The 18,621-nt window shown below is 35.1% G+C and overlaps 1 protein-coding gene across 11 annotated transcripts in view; it reads left to right on the top strand.

The window, feature by feature from the left end:
- CD36 (CD36 molecule) overlaps positions 1-17,941 on the top strand; it is a 187,887-nt gene extending 169,946 nt beyond the window's left edge. For all 11 annotated transcript variants that reach the window (XM_039252470.1, XM_039252478.1, XM_039252469.1 and 8 more), the window contains 10 exons: positions 2,071-2,250; positions 3,559-3,650; positions 5,697-5,743; positions 7,655-7,724; positions 9,099-9,286; positions 11,174-11,292; positions 12,296-12,369; positions 12,945-12,999; positions 13,822-13,986; positions 16,999-17,941. In XM_039252470.1, coding sequence (XP_039108401.1) covers positions 2,071-2,250; positions 3,559-3,650; positions 5,697-5,743; positions 7,655-7,724; positions 9,099-9,286; positions 11,174-11,292; positions 12,296-12,369; positions 12,945-12,999; positions 13,822-13,986 — 990 coding nt within the window. In that variant the 3' untranslated portion in view covers positions 16,999-17,941. The remainder of the gene's footprint in view (positions 1-2,070; positions 2,251-3,558; positions 3,651-5,696; positions 5,744-7,654; positions 7,725-9,098; positions 9,287-11,173; positions 11,293-12,295; positions 12,370-12,944; positions 13,000-13,821; positions 13,987-16,998) is intronic.
- The last annotated feature ends 680 nt before the right edge of the window (positions 17,942-18,621 follow it).

Genomic DNA, 18,621 nt, shown 5'->3' on the forward strand with positions numbered 1-18,621 from the left:
TTTATGACTATTGTTCTAAATTTTGTTCAGTTTTGTTGCTTATATTTGTTTTGAGCAGTTCTTTAGCTGTCCTTTCTTCCTGGAATTTCTTTCGAGGAGAGTTCTTCTGTTTCATCATTTTGGCTAGCTTTCTGTCTCTTGTTAGTTTTAAAAGCTTGTGATGCACTCTGCACCTGCGAGTACTGCTGTATTAAAGAAGGCTCTTTGACTGTCCAGGGCCTGTCCTTTCAGGAAGTGTTCTTTGAATGGTGACTCTTGGTCTCTCTTGTTGAGACTTTGGTTATTTTATTTCCCTACCTGTAGTGGTATTTGGGACTCCCCACTATGTGTACTTTGGCTTGTTTCTTGAGGTAGCCCTGGAAAAGAAAACAGACAAACACACAGAGAACAGAGGTGCACAAATGCACAGACAAATCCATCAAACAAGCAAACTGAAAGAGAAAAAGAAAAAGAAAAAAAAGATGGGAAAGAAAAAAAGAGGAAAAACAAATGGTAAAAATAAAAATAAATAAGAAAGAAAAAAGAAGAAAGAAAAAACCCAAAAGACAAAGGACAGTCTGAAAGCATAAAACCCGAATTCCCAGCTACAAATAAAGAGCAGGGTGTATTCAGTGCTGATGGAAGAGCATATACAAAGAGAAATGACAGGGAGGGGGGGAAGTGAAATTGGACAATAACCAGGCAGGGAGACTACGAGGCTTAATTCAGAGAGAGGAAGAGGAGAATATGGTAAGAAGGAAGGAGAAGGAAATGAAGATAATGTTAATGAGAGAAACTATATAGTCTGATTACTCCAGGGAGAGAGACATAGAAAGGTAGCAGTGGAGGTGTAGAATATACATCTAGAGAATGGATTAAATGTGACTGTTTAAGCAAACCAGTGACCAGAGTGCCTAGGCCAGCAGAGGGGAGGGATATGAATGAGAGAAGGGAAAATATATCCAAATAGAAAGAATTGATCTAGAACTATTCACAGCAGTGCATCCATGTTGGTCTTGCCCCTAGCTCCGGATTAAAAAATAATAATAATAAAAATAAAAAGCAGCTCTCTAGCGGGGATGGGCGTGGATTGGTGTAGGCAGGTCTTAGCCTCCACTTCGTCCTTTGGGCCGCTCCCTGAGGTCCCACCTTGGTGGTTGTGGGGAGAAAAATGGCAGCGCCCCAGTCCCTTCTCAAACCAAGCATTGCAACTCACTCTTTTGGGTCTGATCTCCCTGTGCTGTGGGCATAGCCAAGGTGGGCCGTGCTCTATGTCCCTAGCCATGCCTCGTTTCCAGATCTTAGTCCACATGCCCCATTGATACCGCCTCAAATATAAACCTGCAGGCCAAGTCCCTCCCAGCAGATTCAAGCCGGCCGCCCCCCAACTGGTGATCCAGCCGAGCCAGAAGAGCGGCGGAGCGGCATCAGGCGCACCGCTTCCCCTCTGGTTCAAGCTGGTGAGCAGAGGAGTGGTTTCTCCTGGCATCATCTGGGACGCGTGCGTCATGCTCAAGGTCAGCTGGACAGCTGGAAACTGGATCCCTCTGTGTCCCGAGCCAAGGTTTTTCTCTTCTCCAGGGACACGGACAGTTCCTTGAGCAGTTTCAGCCACTCTCTTTTCCCCTCAACCTACTGTGGCTCCCCACAAAGGGGGGTCTCTCCCCTCCCTCCATGTCTCCGGTCCCGGCCCGTTTTTATCTTCCCCGGTTCAAACTCATGCTATAAGGTTGTTTTTTCAGCGGACTCTGTCTTCTTTTCCTCCCAAACTCCTGGATTCTGTAAGGGTTCCTATCATTTCAGGATTTCTCCGTTTGAGGAATGGGGGCGAGTGAAATGTACGGAGATCCCTACTTTTCCACAATCTTGCCTCCCAGGATTAAATTTTAAACATCTCCTTGTGACTGGCACTGAGGTAGAGAGATGTAGTCATATAGGGATTAGATAGATGGTACTTTTTGTCCTGGCAAGGTTGAGCAATAATTTTAAAGATAAGGTTAGATTTTTTTCTATGAAACTTAAGGCTAGTGTTTATCCATCTATGTGTTAAAAATATACAAAAATTGATCTCAAACCGTGGTTTTTTTATAGGCTGCACCCCATCTCTACCCAAATGCATTTGTTCAAGTGTTACTCAATTCAATGATCAAAAAGTCAAAATCTGCCATGTTTCAAAAAAGAACTGTGAAAGAGCTCTTGTGGGGCTACAAGGATCCATTCCTGAGTTTGGTTCCATATCCTATTACCAGAACAGTTGGTGTGTTTTTTCCTGTGAGTACCAAATACGAATGTTGATTTTCTTCTACCTTAATTGGGCAAATATAATGGCATTAGCAATTTATAATTTTACAACTTCATGTGTACACCTGATTTCTGATCTTAGAATAGATATTCTAGGTTTTTATTTTTTTCTTTTTCATTTAGTTTTTATTGAGGTTATTGTAATGTTTTAAAGTCTCTCTCTCAGACGACTCCATAGTTGGGAAGTTTTACTCATCTAAATTTAACAGTTAAACTTAAAATGAAGAAGCTGAGCTTTAATTAGGTTTCCATTCTTTGATAGATACACAATTGTCTAAAATAGGTTGTAAGCCAGTAAGGCTTTGAATACTATTTTCTGTTTTGATTCCCTTCCTCAAAAAATCAAGTTTAGCATCATATTTTTCTCTGTGTTATATATATTCATCTTGTCATTCCTCCTTCTCCAGAACTCTTACAAATTTGTGTTAATAAAAATTTAAAAGTTAGCCTAAGTTTCCACACAATGAGATTGATAAATCAGCAATGTCCTATTTTAATGTCTTATTTTACTTTGTCAAAGAAATGGCAGTTTGCAAATGAAAGAAAAAGTGAACTTGGCAATGTACTTGTAGCTTAAGGTTTTGAATTATAAATAGGACAAGCTAACTATTGAATTGGAATTTGGACTCTGATTTATTTGGCACCATATTTTTAGATATATTCCTTAGTATATTGTTATTTTACTTTCAGATCGTGTTTATGATTGCAAGATTATATGTCCTTAAATGTGAATGTAGAAAGCATTAAAGGATCAGTGATTCAGTTACCATGTTTTGACCCAAAAATGCTTAACATCTTTCCTTGACTGATTCCATTTTTAATTTTGTAGGCCTAAGTTTTATATTCACTTGTTAAAGATCATAATTTTTAGAAAGAAAACAAGACAGATCACAACATTTACAAAACCTCTAGAAGTCTGCCCTTGTTTTCAAAGTTTTTTCTCAATATCCCTTCACCTCAATATAATAGGAGTAGTGATCAGAATTACCTTACTGGCTTAGTTATGACTAGAGTTTGAATCATGGCAACTTCTGATGTTGGCTTTTCTTCCTTTGTCTCAACCTCTAGCACTTACTTCAAGGTGCCATTTATAGTCTATCTTTTTAAAATGTTAAAGACCAATAATTTTAAAACTTTCTTGCATATATATTTCAAACCACATAAAATAATTGTGAATACCCAATAACCAGTATTCGAAAAATGTGAAAATGAAAATTTTGTAACTTGGAAAATATAGCTTGTCCTGGAAGTAATTTATTCTTGTACATATCTTTTCAGTACAACAACACTGCAGATGGAGTTTATAAAGTTTTCAGTGGGAAAGACAACATAAACCAAGTTGCCATAATTGACACTTATAAAGGTCAAAAGTAAGTATCCACATAAAGTGTGGGAACTCCAAAGCAGGAGGGGTATTTATTTAACAACTGCTGAAGCACAGGCATCAACTATGGTCCAAATCTGCCCATATCTCAGCCCTGGAATTTCTTGTTCTGTGAGGTGTTAACTAACCCTTTAGTTGTGACAACTGGTCACACTAGTGCATAGTTGCTAAATATCAGCCCCACTCTGGAATTAGCTTTACCTTTATACACAGTTTCTCTTACATAAAGAAATCCACAGAGAATCCCATTTCTGCTGCAAGGCCAGCATCACAGTACACTCAGATGGTTACATGGCCACAAATAAAAGGAAGAAAAGCAATACGTCAGCTGATCAACCAGCAGGCAGACAAACATAGTTTGCTGGGGAAGTTTAATTCTTTTTAGTAAGCATATCAAATAAAAATTGTTCATTTTACTGCATGACTTAATGTGTCTCTATAAAGTTGAAACTTAATGAATCCATGCAGATGTTGTCATGGCATTTCCCTTCAAAATTTCTTAATTTTCTATATTGATAAATCAGCATTTATAAACCTTTATCAGTGCAAAAATGGAATTAGGACTTCAAATACAGTTCTAAAGCTGACATATTAAACTTGAAAATGAAGACCAATCCTCCTTTGAAATAGTAATAGAATAATTACTATTCTATTCCAGTCCTACTAGATTCCTACTATGCTACTATTCTAGAATGAATAGTAGTCATGATTTGCTTTTTTTTCTAGGCTCCTGATTAATCATCTGGAGTATACATATTTTATCATAGGTGTAAAAAACAAAGGAAAAATCTCAATAAATGTCAGGAAAAAAAGTCATCTTCTCTTCTAATCAAGGTTAATCAATATGCTTTAGATCAGTCATTTCCTGGAAAGAACAGTAATCAAAATGGAAAGAGATGAAAGGTTTTTGTTAGTAAAGGTAACCACTGCCTCACACTGAGTCCTTATCTAAAAATGGCATAAAACCATTATATAGTCACTTCGTATGGAATCTATAGAAGAAAAACTACTACCTAACATCTTTTTATAGAAAAGTCTAGTGGGAGAAAACTCACACTCCTAAATGCTTATTGCAATGAAATCACATCACTATATATTGAGAAACATGAGCATTTCTGCCTTTTCAATATTACAGAGATATTTTGAGGAGAGTTCCTAAGTGCTTCTAGTTGGAGTAAGAATTCCACATCAGTTTAAGATTATGATAAGGTGAATGTAACTGAGCATGATTAATAGCTTATTCTGTTTAAAAAAAGAAACAACTTGCCTTGACATCTCATTAAAGGATACATTATCAGTGGGGGGAAAAAACTGGTTTTGTATCACCAAAAAGTGGCTGAGGATACAGATAAACTTTTACTACTATTTTTATTGCTTCCAGATATATACGTACATCTTACTTAGACATCAGGATAGAAATTAATAAACTCTGTCCTACTTTAATGCCAGCTTGTGCAAGAGTTAAAAGGGGGGGAAAGTGTAAATAGATAACTTACATGTTTCCATTTCTTTGTTCAACATTTGCTTTGCTTTTCTCTTCCCCACTCCCCTCTTCTCCCTCATACTGAGCTTACGTGAGTTGACCACTTGATATTTTTCTATTTATTTTGAAGACTACCAAGTTTTGACCACTTGACATTTTTTTCCTATTTATTTTGTACATACTACCAAGTAGTTCGTTTCTCCCAATGGAAAAAAAAATCTCCACTATGTAAGAAATCTACATTTCTGAGGTGTTTCTCCATTTACTTTTTTCAAAACTGCTTTCTATTCTAAGTTGTGTGACATTAACATTTGGCAACTTTTATTTTATAATATGGCACTTAATGGTATTGGGCATTTAATTTATCTCAACAAGATGAACCATCCAAACAAAACATGAACCAAATGACTTAGAACATTTCTTAAACTTAGTATTTGTCACACATCTAATCTTTATTATTTTAGCAATATTCAATCATAATAGACAAATATGAGAAAGGTACTCAAGAAAAGAGAATGATTTTTCATCTCCTTTCTTTTTATTCCAAAGGAATCTCTCCTATTGGCCAAGTTATTGTGACATGATTAATGGTACAGGTAAGGGCATTTGTTTTGTGGCAATAAACACTAACAACCTACCTCCCTTTCTCCCACAAATCCCACCATTGTACTTATAATGTTCTGAGTGTTAAGGCTATGCACTTACCTATCTTTATATCCCTAAGACGTAATTCAGAGTGCCTGTTGTTACATAAGCTTAGTAAATGTCTGCTTAGTGTGATGAGATTTCTAAAGATTAATCCTTGAGGATTAGCCTTTACTGCATTACTAGGGAAACATTTGATTTCTAAAGCCTTGACTACATGAGCTATCTTCCTGGCAACAGAAGAAAAGAGCTAAAAAGAAAAACTTAGGGAAATACTAGTATTCACGTGTTTTATAAATACTGTACAGAACATAACTTAAAATTGAAAACATTTTAAAAATGAAGATAATTACAAAAGGTAAAATATACTTCCAAACGAGATTTCAAGCTGAAGTAGAATCTGTGAAATTGCAAGACAGAGCCATGTATTTTTTAAATAAGGTGATCAGAATGAAAGAAAAACAAAAACAAAAACTTAACAGGTTGGATGTCCACCAACCAAGAAAAATGTGTGCAAAAGTGAATATTCTGAACCTGAAGTGAGGTGAAAAGAAAGTACTAGGAACTTAGATTTGCAGCATGGTGAGATCTGGCAGCTTACTCTACTTACAGAAAAGCAAAAGCAAAGTACACATAGACCTATTAATTTAAGAACTAAGGTTTTAAAAAGTAAATGGGGATTAAATACCATGAGGTAATTAAAACCGAGCTCTCGGCAATGCAGAAGCCAAGACAGAAGCATGATGTTTACAAAGTTGGTGAGGCAGTACCGTGCAGGAAAACGATATAGTAAAGATGAAGAAAGTTAAATACGAAGTACGTAAAGGGTGAGGAATGAACACAGGGGATATTTACTTTTCCAAAGGTATTGTTGGGGTTTACATGCCTATTTAATTTTGTTACCACTGTCTTCTAGAAAACAACAGCAGAAACATGGTTGAGTTTGCTTTGCAGTAAGTTTCAAGCAATCCATAAGTAAAGCATTTCTGCAAATAAATTATCAAGTGTCCTAACACTACTAACTCCAGTAATTATGTAAGTGTAGTACTTCAGACCTTAAATACAGAGAAACAGATTATATTACTCCTTAATAGTAATGGATTATTTACAGCTTTAATGAAAAATCAAAACTATTAAACAATTCTGTCCAACGCTAAGAAGTTTTAAAAGGGGGGTAAAGGATTCATTAATCACAAAAATATAAGCATAAGCATCAAGCATAAATTAAAAGTATGTAAGAGGAAAAAAGAAGGAAAATACATGAGGATCAGAGGGAGATGGGACAGAGCAGAGGACTCTCAGTTGATGGCAATAGGGAAAAGTGAACAACAAACCTGAAAATGTCATGATTTAAAAGTGTCCCCTCCACATTCAGTAAGTAAAAAGAGACAGAACATGAAAATACTAATATACATCTGAACGTTTAAAAAAAGTCTGCAATCACAGTTTTAACAACATGTGATTTTGCCATTACTTTTTGTAAACATTTATTTTGAAGATATGGGAAAATGTAATATGAAATTAAATACCAATGAATATACACGGTATACGGACTTATTGAATATGGTAGCTGCTAGTCACGTGTTGCTATTAATGGGTTGAAATGTGCTATAAATACAAAATAAACATGATTTTGCTAATTTTTAGATCGATGACATGTTGAAATGATTTGAAATATATTGGATTAAATAAAATATACCTGCTTCTTAAAACTTTCTAAGAGAAATGTGACTACTAAAGAATTTAAAAATTACATCTACAGTTTGCATTGTATTTCTATTGATCATAGAATAGAGATTTCTAGATTTTTCTAGGATACACATTACATCTAACTTCTTGCCAATGGCTTGATTTTTGAACAGACGCAGCCTCATTTCCACCTTTTGTTGAGAAGACGCGAGTATTGCGTTTCTTTTCCTCTGATATTTGCAGGTAAGAACAAGACATCCGATGTATTTCTGTAACTTAAAATTTTTTTTCCTCAAGTGACAAAGCACAGACCAGGAAGCTTATACTTAACAATTATGTTCCCTGAGAAAAATAAAATACCCATAAGGAAATTTTTCTTGATGTATTCAGAATAAACACATTATGGAATTTATAATGTGCTTATTAACTTTTTTAAAAATTGAGAGCTGCAGGAGGATATTTTACATAATGCAAATTATTTTATTCCCATTTCTAAGCATGAACTATTTTTCTTTTCTTTTTTTAAACTAAACTAGGAGTATATTCAATAGCAGTTATGTCTAGAAGGCCATCCCCATCTTTCTAATGTTGTCCAGAGAAGAAGCTGCCATTGTCACAGAACTATGTTAATGTGTTCTGCTGCTACTACAACCTCTTTTAAAACTGGTGGCCCCAGGAGACATCACACAAGCCGTTGGAGCCCACACCAGTACACCTGACTTCTAGCCCTGGTCCTAAAGATCCTATGATGATGGGCAAACATTTAAAATATCTCAGTATTTTCCTTATCTGTAAACTTGAAGAGAGCAGTGTTTCTTCATATAGGGTTATGTACGGATTAGAAGAAATATGTATAAAGCCCCTGCACATTGCTTAGGTGCTGGTGAATGGTAACGATGGGAGCACTCAGTAAATGATGAGGTGTAAATCAAGAACTCATGTGCACATACCCCAATGAGTGTGTGGCCTTTTTCTCCAGGATTAAGTTTTGAAAGAAAGAAATTTTAGTTGTATTTCATGTAACCTGGGCACAAATAAAGGATTTGAGTGAGGTCATATAAATATTTAATCTATAGAGAAAATTAACTATGAGGAATATCTTCAGCATAAATACTCCATGGTAATACACAAGGAAAAATTGCTCTTGAAAGTTTGTGAGAACAAAGAATAGTTCACACCCAAGTATTGTGTCCTGGTATGCCTTAAAATTTCACAAGAAATTTTTTTCATGTGAATTAAATGAGAATTTATAATTCTAACAGAAGTATCCAATCTTTTTATTCCCACCTTTCTAAATGTTTGTTTATTTTTGAGAGACTGAAATAGAGCATGAGCAGGGGAGGGACAGGATGGGGGGAGGGGGCAGACACAGAAGCAGAACCAGGCTCCAGTCTCCAAGCTGTCAGCACAGAGCCGGATTCAGGGCTCAAATCCCAAGGACTGTGAGATCAGGACCTAGGCCGTAGTGGATCATTTAACCAACTGAGCCACCCAGGAACCCCAAGTCTCCAATCTTTCTAATTTAAAACAAGAACATAACCTAAAAATAAGAGGAAAAATAATCTCTCGAATGTGGTTTAGGCTCCTGGAATAAAGTTCTTTCTTCTTTGTTTTTAGGTCAATCTATGCTGTGTTTGGAGCTGAAATTAACCTGAAAGGAATCCCTGTCTATAGATTTGTTCTTCCATCCATGGCCTTTGCATCTCCACTTCAAAATCCAGATAACCATTGCTTCTGCACAGAAAAAGTTATCTCAAAAAATTGTACATCATATGGTGTGTTAGACATTGGCAAATGCAAAGAAGGTAAGTGTTCTCAGTGTCACAGTCCACGATATGATTTGTAGTAGTCTTTAAAATGAAACCTTGATGATGAGTGATCATCATCAGGGAAATACAAATCAAAACCACAATGAGATACCACGTCACACTCATCAGAATGGCTAAAATTAGGGGCACCTGGGTGGCTCAGTCAATTAAATATCAACTTTGGCTTAGGTCATGATCTCGCGGTTTGTGGGTTTGAGCCCTGCGTCAGGCTCTGTGCTGACAGCTAGCTCAGAGCCTGGAGCCTGTCTTAGGATTCTGTGTCTCCCTCTCTCTCTGTCCCTCCCCTGCTCCTACTGCCTCTCTCTCTCTCTCTCTTTCTCTCTCAAAAACAAGTAAAACGTTAAAAAAAAAAAACCCAGAATGGATAAAATTAGCAACACATGAAACAACAGATGTTGGCTAGGATGTGGAGAAAGGGGAACGCTCTTACACTGTTTGTGGGAATACAAACTGTTGCAGCCACTCTGGAAAACAGTCTGGAGGTTCCTCAAAAAGTTAAAAATAGGAACACCTTGGGTTGCTCAATTGGTCATGCATGAACCTTGGCTCAGGTCATGGTCTCATGGTTCGTGAGTTCGAGCCCCATGTCCGCCTCTGTGCTGACAGCTTGGAACCTGGAGCCTGCTTCGAATTCTGTGTCTACCTCTCTTTCTGCCCCGCCACTGCTCATGCTCTGTCTCTGTCTCCAAAATAAACAAGAAAGAAACTTTTTTAAAAGGTAAAAATTGAATACCCTATTGCCCAGCAATTGCACTACTGAGTATATATCCAAAGGATACAAATATAAAATTTGAAGGGTCATTTGCACCGCAGTGTGTACATAATCATTATCAACAATAGCCAAACTATGCAAAGAACCCAAATGTCCATCAACTGATGAATGAATAAAGCTATACCATATACTACATCTTTTTTATCCATTGATCAGTCGATAGACACTTACACACACACACACACACACACACACACACACACACACAATGGAATATTACTTGGCCATTAGAAAGAATAAAATCTTGCCATTTGCAGTGCTATGCATGGGGCTAGAGGGTATTCTGCTAAGCAAAATTAGCTTATCAGTGAAAGACAAATACCGTATCATTCCATTCATATGTGGAATTTAAGAAACAAAACAGATGAACATATGGGAAAGGACAAAAAAGGGAAGGAGGCAAACCATAAAAGACTCTTATCTATGGAGAATAAAAAATAAATATGAATATGAAATAAAATGCAACCTTGGGGCACTTGGGTGGCTCAGTCCATTAAGCACCCAACTCTTGATTTCAGCTCTGGTTATGATCTTGCGGTGTGTGAGATCAGTCTCAGTTCACAGACTTATTACTGCCTGAAACACGAACATAATGGTTGAAATTTTATGCTCAGCAGATAATCTTTACATATTGAAAACACCTAAGGAAGAACAGCAGACATTATCTTACTGGTTATAGGATGCTGTATAGATTTTTATTTTCTTTTTGTACATTAGTGATCAGGTAATATAATTCCACCCCACCCTCACTCCCCAATCATTGTTCAAGCCTAGCTATGCATTCTTTTATTTTAAAAAATGTTATATTTGGTTTGCCAGGGTGGCTCAATTGGTTAAGTATCTGACTTCAGCTCAGGTCATGATCTCATGGTTCCTGAGTTTGAGCCCTGTGTCGGGCTCTGTGCTGACAGCAAAGACCCTGAAGACTGCTTTGAATTCTGTGTCTTCCTCTGTCTCACAAAAATTAATAAACATTTTAAAAGTTTAAGTTTTATTTTTAAGGAAATATTTCTTGAGTGGTATGTGAAATGAGAAAAAATACTTATCTCCAATTATCTCTTAAATTGTTTAATCTCTTAAAATGTTTTCAGGAAAACCTGTGTATATTTCACTTCCTCATTTTCTACATGCAAGTCCTGATATTGCAGAACCTATTGAAGGCTTAAATCCAAATGAAGATGAACATAGCACATACTTAGACGTTGAACCTGTAAGCAAATATATTATTGATCTGATTTGTTTCATTAAATTGAAAGAGAAAATAAATTCTTTCCTTCTTGTTAATCATAGTTACTGAATCACAATCTTGACACTATTATGTCACTCAGAATCACATTGATTTCTTTCTACTGTTGCTTATGAAATGTCATGGTAACTAAAGTTCAGTTCTCAGCTTATGGAAATTTGTATGCCTTTCTAAACGGTTCATAGGTCAATACCAGTGATGGGACTGATTCTAATTGGCTTAAAACAATTTGATATGTATAAAGTAAGCATAAAACAGTAATTTATAACTGTAAATACTGCTTATATGAAGAGATACTGTATATTATGAAGAATTAAAAGATATTTTATCGGTCTTATGTGAATTCCGGGCAAGATCTATTTCACTTAGTGTCAAGAAAAATCTATAAATATTCCTATAACTCAACAGTTTAAATTTTTAAATTATTTTGATACTTTCCTTTTCAAAAGTTAAATGAAATGCCAAAATTTTAAGTCATGTGTCACGTTAAATAATGACAGAACTAGTATTATAATTACACTGATGATACATGGATTTTGACTGAATATATATATGACCTTGCATAGTTCAGGAATCTAATTATATGAGCTCTGTGTTTCAGTAATCTTATTGATTACCCAAAACCATGTTAGGTAAATATCACAAATCTAACTAGAACCTTGACATTTGGTTGGGCGAAGAAATTGTGTGTGCAAGTACCTGCATACCTGCATATACACATGTAATTATAGATAGTTATTTGTGTAAATACCACATGCCCAACTAAAAGCAACATTTTGTGGGCAAGGAAATTATGTGTGCACATACCTGCATATATGCATGTAATTATAGATATGTAATATATTTAATATGTCCAGTTTCACAGTTTCAAGTAGTAGTGTCATCTTAAATTCTATATAATAATAAAAATAAGTTTTGTATATTATAACTTTTTTTTAAGTTGGTAATTAGTTTGTTCTCTTTTTAGATAACTGGATTCACTTTACGATTTGCAAAACGGCTGCAAATCAACATACTGGTCAAACCAGCAAAGAAAATTGAGTGAGTCTCTTAAGTGAGATGATCATTACATGACTTTTTAGTATTTTACTTTCATGCACTAACTCACATTCTTTAAGAAGTGGAAAGAATATAAAATTTCAACTCCTCTGCTTAATGTAATTAAATAATTATATGCTTATAATTTTTATTTTGAATTTAGAGTTATTTCTAGTGTTTATAGAAATGATATTTACACATATTTTGTAATGTTTTAAGTATTTGGTGGTATCTCTCATTTGCTAGCCATTCAAATATTTCTATAACCATAGTTCCTAGAATTCACATTTTACTTTCCTGGGTAGAATTTGTTGGAAGGGAAAATCTGTGCTTAGAAAAAGTTAATCTAATTAGATATCTGTACTAGAAAGATTTGTAAGAGTGAAAAATACCTGAGAAACAGCCACATTAACATTTAAATGACTTACTACAGGGAACAAAAATCAAGGGACTTAACCAAGTTGCAAAAGCAACTAATTTCTGAACATATATTTATACTAGTATTTATTGAAATTTCTGTTGTATTTGTGTAATATATTAGTATACATTTTCATAATTACTTTTAATGTATATTGCAGGGCACTAAAGGGTCTTAAGCAGAACTATATTGTGCCTGTTCTTTGGCTTAATGAGGTTAGTATTTTTATCTCTCGGTCATTAAAAACAGTAAACTTCATTGGTGTTTCAAAATTGAATATGTATGTATAGCATTTGAAGTTGTATATGTTTTCATTGCCAATATAGATGAATCTATATATCTATTTGAAAAAGACTAATCACATAGAAATGTTTGTGTTAGTTTTCAGTATTTTCCTTTTAGAAAATCAAAGCACTTTCTATCATTTTAGATTATTTTCAAAATAACACCTTTAGGCACTTTTTCTTGGCATAGTGCTTATTTTAAGAAAGTCATACATGCATGTAACTTCAAATAACTCAAAATTTAATGAATATTATACTACTAATAAAAGTCAACCAAGCTTTTAAGGCCACGTTAGAGTAGGTGTATGCAGTCTATCCTATTTCCTGATGACATAATTTTAATATAAACCATGGAATTAATTAGCCCCAGAATTGAGAAATGCAGTACATAAACATTAGAGGGATTGAAACCATTGAAACCTTGCCACTTCCCTCGGTAATAGGAAGCATCTTTTGGAAAAGATGTTAGTAAGGTCATTCTGAAAATCAGTGAAGACTACTATGTTCAATAGTGTTTTTTTAACATGTGCAAAGTCGGGGGGTGGGAGATTATTTTTCACTCTATAAGTATCCTACCTTGGCATTTTTTGCCTTCTTTGACATGCAAAGTGAATTATCCTGGTTGTCTTAAAGATACAGATAACTAACACCTATGCAGGCATTTGGAGACAAGAGTGATATGTAAGTGGAAGGTTTTAAGTATTTTGCTTTGTGTATCTACTCAAATCATGCTAATCATTAACTTGATTACAGACTGGTACCATTGGTGATGAGAAGGCAGAAATGTTTCGACAAAGAGTGACTGGAAAAATCAACCTTCTTGGCCTGGTAGAAATTATCTTACTCAGTGTTGGCGTGGTGATGTTTGTTACTTTTATAATTTCATACTGTGCATGCAGATCAAAGAAAGTAAAATAAGTAAGTATACACCAAAAATTGTATATTACTTGTATTTATTTTACCAAAGAGGGGTTATAAAATTAGGCCACAAACATTTCTAGATTTGTCTAGCCAACTACCATTTTCAATATATCCTCCAAGTTTTGAGATGTCTAATATAAATTAAAACACAAAGACTGAATGAGTAAATAAGGCCTGTGAACATCAAGCAGATTACTATATTACATCTTAAGTTCTAGGAGGAATGAAAAAAAACTGAAATTACTACCTTTGAAAAGTTAGTACTAATATAGCTTTAGTGCAAAATTCTGACATTTCATTTCTTTTTTTTTAATGTTTATTTTTGAAAGTGAAAGTGTGAGCAGGAGAGGGGCAAAGAGAGAGGGAGACAGAGGATCCAAAGCAGGCTCTTTGCTGACAGCATAAAACCCCATTGCAGGGCTCGAATCTTGAAACTGTGAGATCATGATCTGCGTCAGAGGTTTAACTGACTGAGCCACCCAAGTGCCCCAGTGACATTTTGTTTCTTAATTATTTTTAGCTTGTCTAGGGAAGGTTATGGGAGATTGAAATTCCTTTTCTAAAAAAAATATTTATTTATTTTGAGAGAGAGAGCCTGAGCATGAGTAGGGGAGGGGCAGAGAGAGACTCTGTGTTGACAGCACAGAGCTGAATATGGGGCTCCATCTCCCCAACTATCAGTTGATGACCTGAGCTAAAATCAAGAGTTGGAAGCTTAACCAACTTAGCCACCCAGGCACCCCAAGATTGAAATCCTTGAGGGAAAAAAATTTTAAAAATTAAGCTAAAAATGATAAAAACTAAAAACTCAATAATAACAGAGATAAAGAAAAATATGCTATAAAAATAAACACTTAAGTACAATGAACATAGCATGTTTTATAAAAACAGAATTGCTGCATATAGACATGGAGCAATGCTGATCTAAAATTAGGATGTACACCCAGATGTTTACTGTGGAAGCTCCAATATATGCTCAAAATGCATGACTTAACTTTGAATATAACAGCACTGGAGATTAGGAATAGTGTTCAACAAAGCAAAACTAAATTATGCAGTTTAGAGGAAAATTCTGTTAAGTGTGAACAAGATTTGAGTTTAGGGAAAATTGGAGAAATAGTTCAGACCTGTGTGTTTTAGATATTAGATATATTTAGATATGCCCGCCCCTTTGTTCACAAGCAGGAATGAATGCCTGACCCTGTCTTGCCTAATTGGAAGCCAATAATGATCACAGATGGCTTTGGTGTGGCCTGTGGGAGAGAATTTTCTACTTCCCCAAATGGTTCCATCAGCCTTTCTTCCCAGGCATTTAAAATTAAAAATTAAAAAAAAGAAAACTAAATAAAAGCAATCTGCTTACTATGAAAATTACAAGTTCAAAACAAGTCTTCTTATATTACTTCAAATCAGACTATTGACCCTAAGCTGTCTTATATAGAAATGAGCTTTTACCATGTGCTAATATGACGCTAAATAATTTTCACGAATTATGACTACTAATCCCTAATAAAATTTCATGAGTTTCCAACAGTCATTAACATTCATTCTATCTTAATTCAGTCATTAACATTCCAGAAAATTATACATTTTAACAGTGTAGAGTTCTTTTTCAAAATGCAAATTGGTCGGGGCGCCAGGGTGGCTTAGTCGGTTAAGCGTCCGACTTTCGCTTAGGTCATGATCTCACAGTTCGTGGGTTGGAGCCCCGCGTTGGGCTCTGTGCTGACTGCCAGCTCAGGGCCTGGAGCCTGTTTCAGAGTCTGTGTCTCCCTCTCTCTCTGACCCTTCCCTGCTCACGCTCTCTCTCTCTCTCGCCTAGAAATAAATAAAACATTTAAAAAAAATTCAAAATGCAAAATTGGTCACATTGATTATTTTTTAAAAATAATATAGTGGAATTTTCAGTCCAGTATTTTTGTGTGTGAGAGCTTGTGTCTAGGGAAACAGCTCAATCTTTTATTGTGATCATTTCTGTCACTATTTATTCACTAGAAAGTTGACTAAACAACTCTGCCTACAATCTGTTTGGACAGAATGTATTTAAAATAATAACCCAATACTCTCACATAAAGGACATGCTGCATCACTTTAAGACCTATTCTTACCACATTAAAAAATAAGCTATGAGTAAACAAAGATATTCATATAAAAATTTATATAACAGAAAAGATCATTCAGTGAAAAGCCAAGTTACAACAAAAAACCTGTTCTAGTGGGAAAGCATTAATAAGCCTTTCAAAAGGTAGAATTTATGCAAATTTTTCTGTATTCTATAGCACACTTACATGATAAATTTCATGAGTGCTTACTAAGGCCTGAATGTCAAATTTCTTTAATTCATACATGACTGAGTTAAGGTGGGTAGGTGAAAGTCTCCAGAGTGTCTTTGTCACCAAGCATGTCAGTTTTGCTTGAACATTTGACCATCGTTATAAAAAAAAGTTGACTGCTTTTTTATAAAACTATGCATTTTCCTTTGTAAGTTTTCTTCCGTAGATTAATAGTACTAGAAGAATCATAGAAAATGTAGATTTCCTTAAACAAGAATCACTTCTGAATATTATAAAAATTGTGTCTTTGGGAAGATCTGTAAACAAATGAAAAAATGAGGAGGTGGATATTAAGAGGAAATAAGTATGCTGGAGGTAAAGTGTGGTTTTACTCAATGAATCACAGAGAGAATAAGCCAATAGTCCTTTCAAAACAAATAGTATATTCACCTCCAAACGGAAGATGGTCTGAAGGGACAAACAAAAAGTGGTTTAAGTAGCTACCACTCTTTACCTGGCTATGTGCAATTCTTGAGAATTTGGAAGTAGCCTTCCATGTATCCTTCTTGAATGAGAATATGTATTGAATTATCCATAAGGTCCATCTAACATCTTACCTCTGTCACTTGAAAAGTTAGGCTAACTAGAAAGTAATATATCTTGCATGTATAGAATGTAAGTACTGCTTGTCATTTTCCTCTACTTTCTGCTTAAAACCATTTCTTCTATTTTGCAGGCAGTAAATGAGTTTTGACCATATGTACCAGCTATGTCAGGACCATTGTTACTACTGACCTACAAAATGAAGATTAAATATATTGTATTTTTACAAAACACACCTTATCTTCTAGTTGAAGAAATGGTGGCATTATTACTTTTGCACTAAGAAGCAGCATATTTCTAACCGATTTTAAGATATTGTTAAAAATCCATATTTTGAACACAAAACTGGAACCTTTTAAAATTCATCATGTGCACAGTTAAATTGATATCAGTTTCTATGGACCTGGCTCAAGAATGAACCAATTGTTTTTATTGGGTACTGATTCACTAACTGGTTCCCTGGTGGCAAATTCAGCACAGTGGACATTCTCAACAAATCTTGGACCCTGACCTCCTATCTTCTTTATCAAGGGGAAACATCAGTGTCCCTATCCATTGCAATAGACTGTCCCTAGGACTGTCAGTACATCACATTTCATGAGCACCACGAATTGTGAAAGATATTGAAGTAAATGACTGGCCTTAAGAGTCATTCATTATATATTACTTAAGTTTCTCTCTCTCTGTGGAATCCTTTGTACAGCAACAGCAGGCATTGTAACCATTTTCTTTATAACAAACGGGCTTATATTTTATCACTAATTATGCAAGTTGATATTCTTTTTGGCACATTTTGGCTCTTCATGTTTAAGAACTTTGTCATCTTCCACATCCCACAGCTCTTCTAGCAGTATGACGAGACTGTGATCTTTCTGCTCAGTTACATGCAACATATGCTTGGCAACTTCAGAATAATGTGCTAGCATTAAGAGATGTAAATGATAATAAACAAATTATCATATAAAAGATTATCAAGAATTGAAAGTGTGTTAATAGCTATTTGTTGTAATAGTTCTTGCATCCCTTGTCACCTCGGAAAGATTGGTCTCAACCATTAAAATATGTTCTTCCTTAAATTCCTGTGTTTTTCATTTAATATTCCATCTGAATCTCTATTTCCTTCTGGCATATCCTTTCTGAATTCAATCATGACCACCTTCTCTTAGGCTCAATTTTTAAGCCAATAGGAGAAAAGCAAAAAAAAAAAAATTGTTTCATCCTTTAGAGAAGCAGGACTTGAACTCTAAACTGAAGGATTTTTCCTTTTTATGAGAAGACATACTGTTAAGTAATCCTGCTTTCTTCAGCAAGGATTCACTTACTGAATAGAACTGGTTCTCCTAAAAAGCTCCTCACAGAAAGGTAAGATGCAGCACATTTTCTTGTGTTTTATATACAGTGGTTTATAGGATGAAGTAGTAGTAACTGGTTTGGATATGAAAATGATTAAGAAAAACTTATTTTCTTCACATTACATTCCAAGGCAAATATTGAAAATCCAAAGACACCACCAGTTTGGAGGGATTATTAGAAAATCTCAAAAGTTACAGAGGTAGTATCTCTACATTTAACTGAGAGGGGGGAAAGTTATCCCTGTAAGATACTGACATGTAAGATGAGATTCTAGACATCTTCTGATAAGTAAAAGTGGGCATGTTGATCTAAGAGATAATAAAGGAAATTTATTTAATTCTTGAACAAAGTAGGGCTAAAGAATTGGATGAAAAACAAACGTAGCCACCTCACACAAATCTGG

Source organism: Hyaena hyaena, unplaced genomic scaffold, assembly GCF_003009895.1.
Source record: "Hyaena hyaena isolate Hyena2069 unplaced genomic scaffold, ASM300989v1 scaffold_415, whole genome shotgun sequence".
NCBI lineage: Eukaryota > Metazoa > Chordata > Mammalia > Carnivora > Hyaenidae > Hyaena > Hyaena hyaena.